The sequence below is a fragment of the Manis javanica genome, chromosome 14 (assembly GCF_040802235.1).
Source record: "Manis javanica isolate MJ-LG chromosome 14, MJ_LKY, whole genome shotgun sequence".
In the NCBI taxonomy this organism is placed as follows: Eukaryota; Metazoa; Chordata; class Mammalia; order Pholidota; family Manidae; genus Manis; species Manis javanica.
In genome coordinates this window covers 46,432,939-46,438,106 of record NC_133169.1, presented here as the reverse complement: position 1 = coordinate 46,438,106, position 5,168 = coordinate 46,432,939, and the positions used below count along the sequence as shown (strand labels likewise).

At 36.0% G+C, this 5,168-nt stretch overlaps 1 protein-coding gene across 1 annotated transcript; it reads left to right on the top strand.

Annotated features, from left to right (window-relative positions):
- The first annotated feature begins 3,983 nt into the window (after positions 1 to 3,983).
- On the top strand, positions 3,984 to 4,942 carry LOC140846016 (olfactory receptor 2AJ1-like). The gene has a single exon (XM_073221445.1). It carries the CDS (start codon positions 3,998 to 4,000, stop codon positions 4,940 to 4,942), a length of 945 nt encoding a protein of 314 aa, XP_073077546.1. The 5' UTR covers positions 3,984 to 3,997.
- The last annotated feature ends 226 nt before the right edge of the window (positions 4,943 to 5,168 follow it).

Genomic DNA, 5,168 nt, shown 5'->3' with positions numbered 1-5,168 from the left:
CTAATCAAGGATGATGAAAACCCCTTGGAAGACAATTCTCAAATGATGCAATGATCAAAGGGGAATAAAATCCCCATGTTTATACATTCTCAGGTTTAAATTACTTTGTTTAGTACTTATTTCCTGGTGCCATATACAAGCAAATGCACATTGAAGGTATTCCTTATTTAAATGTCTATTTAGCATAAACATTTCACTTGCATCCCAGTGCCAGGAGCTAAAATTGCATTTGTCTAGTTACATGGTCTTTGTGAATAGACCATTAATCACTAGGCAGGTAAGTAGCTATAAATGTGGTTATTTCTGCACATGCAATTTCAAATTTGTGACTATGGGACATCTCAATGCTTCAATTTGAAACATATATCACTGAAGTGTGAGAGAAATCACTGCTTCTAAGATCTTGTAAATAATACAATTTTGTTGCATGGACAACACATCTTCCTAACTTGGTTGTATCTACAAAATACAACCAAACTAATAATTTTAATTTCATTACCACAGTATCAATGAAGGGATAAATTCAGCCTTCCTTCTATGTATATGTTTGATTTTTCAGCTTTTTACATACTTGTTACAAGTGGGCAATTTCCTCCAAATAATGATGCAACGATAACATCTTGGTTGTGCTTGTACCATGAATGTGGTTAACCGTTATCTAGAAATTCCCATGAAATGATCATTTTATGAAAGGCAATGCCAAATGATTGTCCAACCAAATATGTATTATTCTATTTTAAACACCTTTGTGAAAGCAAACTGTATGGACTCTTAACATCAATGCATATTGCATTTTTCTCCTTTTAAAATCCCCATCTGCACTTCATAAAGTATCTCCTTTATATTCTTCTTGCATGAATACCAAAATACTTCCCTCTGTACCATAACTCATCATTTTGAAATAACAGATGAGAGTTCTGGATATCCAGTAGATAAACAAATAAGTAACATTTTCAAGTGTGTTCTTTCTATTTCAGTGAATTTTCTCATATGCCATGTGAGAAGGGCAAGGTACATAAAATAGTACATAAAATTTAAAGTCAGTCACATCCTTTTGAAGACACAATGGAATAAGGGAGGGAAGAAGTTAGGGTGGAAGAACAGAGAGAAAGAGGGGAGAGGGATGAGGGAGAAATGTGAGGACGAAATAAGGTAATACTGAAAAAACTGCCCAGAAGTTTGGAAGATGACCAGTAGGAAGAACATTAATATTTATTAATACTAACTTTATTCCAGCCATTGTCCTAAAGCAACTTGATAGTTAATTCCTTTTTTCTCAACTTTCAGGCGCAAATTGGAATCCAACTTTGTGGATGAGTAAAGCAGGCTCTAAATCAAAAGCTTGCCCCAAACCACGAGCCCGTACCTGGCAGAACACAAATACTAACCTGTCTAACCCAAAATCCATCGTGGTAAGATTAATTTCCCCTTACAGTACAGTGGCTAACACTTTGTGCTTAGACTGTGAATATTCCTGAACAATACAAAGCATGGGCTCTGTTCCCACAGTTTCCCAGGGGCATAAAAGGAGGATGAGAGAGCGACGAGACATTTAAAATGTTGGCAATCTCTGCAGTGACTTCTCGTTTGAGTAAATCATATAAAATGAACAGGCTTTGATCTGAAGAAGTAAGAAGTATTAGAAAGAAAAGATAATTCAAACTTGTCTAATCACTTGTAAAAGCTAATCATCCACTCTTGAAAATCTTCTAAATAACATCATATGGTTGCCCAGAGGAAGAAATTCAACTATAGAATATGAAAAATGGGGGATCTAGGACCCAACAGCTTTCCAAGAAATTTATTTTCCCAAGTTAGATCCTGGAACTGATCAATTTACCTGAATACCAAAAGAAAAATTTGATTTTTAAAAATTATCAATTTGCATTTAACAATATAAAAAGTATACATTTTATCTATGAAATAAATGTTTGAGATAGATGGATTAAAATCTCAATTTTTCAAATGATGTAACTGAAGCTTAGTGACTTAAATATTTCATTTCACTACATATCGCTAAGTAATGCAAGAAACAAAACCTCAGTACTGAATTTTGACTCCAAATCTATTTCTGAACCAAAATCCAATTGTAAACACATTTAATCATATGTGATTTCTGTGAGTGAATAAATAGAAATATTGCAAAAACAAACTCAATTTTAAAGAGTTTGTACTTATTTTAGAGACAGAAAGACATTTAATAGTAAATGAGGCATTACCCCAGGAATAAAGTGCAGGAAGGCAGCCCACGTATTAAGAGCCATAGTCATAATAGGGACCATATTGCTATGGAATGTAAAGGAGGATGACTGCAGGGACTGGGGTGGCCAGCGTGGCACAAAGATGAGAACTTGTGCTTACAGCTTTGGGGGGATTCCATACGTTTTGTTTTTATGTTTTGAATTGTTTTGGTCGTTTTGTTTTCTGAAAATAATAAATTAGGAAAGAGTAGGGGATCCAGACAGCAAAAAGTGTGAGCAAAGATATATTATGGAAGATTCAGGAATATGTCCTACGGTATGAGACTTGCAACACAAATTATTTAAATAAAAATACAAAAAGTTAGCATCACGTGAGACTGTATTTATTTTAATCCCAATTAGAGTTTGCACTCCTTGCTAAAGAAAAGCTATTGGATATGAACTGAAAATCTCACTATTTTATTTTAGTGTACAGAATACTCAGTTGTTTTGCATTATGTTAGTAAACTCTATTCTTTTTTGTTTTTCTTTTTTCTGTTTATAATGCTTACCATGATGATGGATATCTATTGATGTATTCTACTGTTAAAGATGTTTGTTTTTTCTGTGTTGATCATACACTGAATTAATTTAAATGTTTAAATTCAAATACATTTAAGCTATGGAATGCGTATTAGTTGAAACGTTGACATGAAAGTATATTTCCAATTCAGTATTCATTCACAGCTGTCATCCTTCCCAATTTATAAACCACCAGGTCCTCTTTTTATGAGCCTCATGATAAACAGATAATTGAAGACATGATTACTGCATGAAATCACAAAGCAATGTAAAAATTAAGTGAGGACATTAATCTGATTAATTTAACTAAATGGTGGTTTGGGCTAATAATAAAAAATATAATGTTTTAGAGGACTGTTTTAACATATTTTTCAAGAGAAGGATTGAAATCCTTACAAGGAATGTTCTTGTGAGGCTGAAGAATTTGGAAGTTAGAGTGTGAGCAGCAGCTGCATATGAAAACAAAGCTTTTCCAGCGTTGAATGAAGGCTCACACTGCTACATGAAACTGCATCAGGCAGAGGGTTTCTAATGTGCATATTACCACTGGGATCCAATGCATAATTTCCTCATCACCAACATAAATATACATGTCCCCGTTTGTTCTCAAAAGCTGATTGTACGGTCTGAAGAAGAAATGACAATGATTCATGGGGAACTGTGTGTGAAATGCTCATTATACATAGAAAACTCTAGACATATGAAGTGAGAAAAGTATCTTAAAAACATCAAATAAATTGAGAATTATGTTCTACTTGTCAATACAGAACACATATGCACCTGTGCTTATAGTATTTGAAGCCTCCACGTGCAAGGCTTTTCATTTTTAACAAACTTGCTTACAGAGTTCTGCTTTGTTCTAGGGATCAGAGATCTGAAGCTAATGGCAGAAGGTGGAACAAAATCAATCTAATTGTTTTTATTCCACTAAAGAACCATCACCTAAAGTGCTGGTAAACTACCAATAAGCAATTATGTTTCATTCACCTCCTTTGCTTTGAAAGAACATATATCCAAAATATATTAAAAAGGAAAACATATCCATCTATTTCACACCATATATCACTAGATCAAAAAAGACAACTATCATTTGATCAATTCACCATTTTTTCTGAAATTCTTTAGGTAATATGAACAGTATTTTTGATGGGTTAAAATATACATCATCCACTATTAACTGTGAAGTAGTTTCCATATTATATGCTTTTACTTTTACCCCTGTGAATATTCCAAGCATGACATATGTGGAGAATCACACTGTAACTGACTTCATTCTTCTGGGTCTGCTGCAGGACACCCCAACTCACTTCTGTCTCTTTGCACTTATCACCATGACTTTCCTTGTCACACTGACCGGAAACAGCCTCCTAATCCTGCTGATCCTGGTAGATGCCCATCTTCATACCCCTATGTATTTCTTCCTTTGGCAGCTCTCTCTCATTGACATCCTCTTCACGCTTGCCATTGTGCCCAAGATGATGACTGACTACCTTCTGCATAACACAGTCATCTCTCCTTCTGGCTGTGGCACCCAGATCTTCCTGGGATTGGCTCTGGGTGGGGCTGAGTGTATTCTCTTGGGCTTCATGTCCTACGACCGATATGTTGCCATCTGCAAGCCTCTGCATTATCCTCTCCTCGTGAACTGGACCCTCTGTAGGCAGATGGCTGTTGGCTCATGGGCCAGTGGTGCTTTCAATGCTTTGATACATACTGTCTACACCATGAGATTGCCCTTCTGTGGACCCAGAGAAATCCACCACTTCTACTGTGAACTTCCTGGCATATTGCGTCTCTCTTGTGAAGACACCTTGGCCTATGAAACTGGGGTTTTGGTCAGCACTAGCATTCTGCTTCTGCTCCCATTCTCAGTCATCCTGGCCTCCTACACACTCATCCTGGTCACCATCCTCCAGATGGCTTCTGCTGAGGGCCGCACGAAAGCGTTCTCCACCTGTTCATCTCATCTGACAGTGGTCAGCTTATACTACGGTGCCATCATTTTCATGTATATGAGGCCAATCTCTTCCCATATGCCAGGCCAAGATAAAGTCGTATCTGTCTTCTACACCATTCTGACACCCATGCTCAACCCGTTGATATACAGTCTTCGAAATAAGGATGTGATGGGAGCCCTGGAAAAAATTATATGGAAAAATATGGATATAAAGGCTCAGTAGATATTGTGTCATTAAATGTATCACTATATGCAACATTTTTAACTGTCGGAAAAACAGGAATATATTAGGCTATGAGATATAATGTTGCATTCGGTCTATCAACATAAGGTAAATTTATTCTCAAATAGATAGACCTAAATTTGGAGCCAGGGTACAAAATAGCCATGCTTTCTTATTGCATCATATGTTGAATATAATTCAAAATAATAAATTCCAACTATAGCAA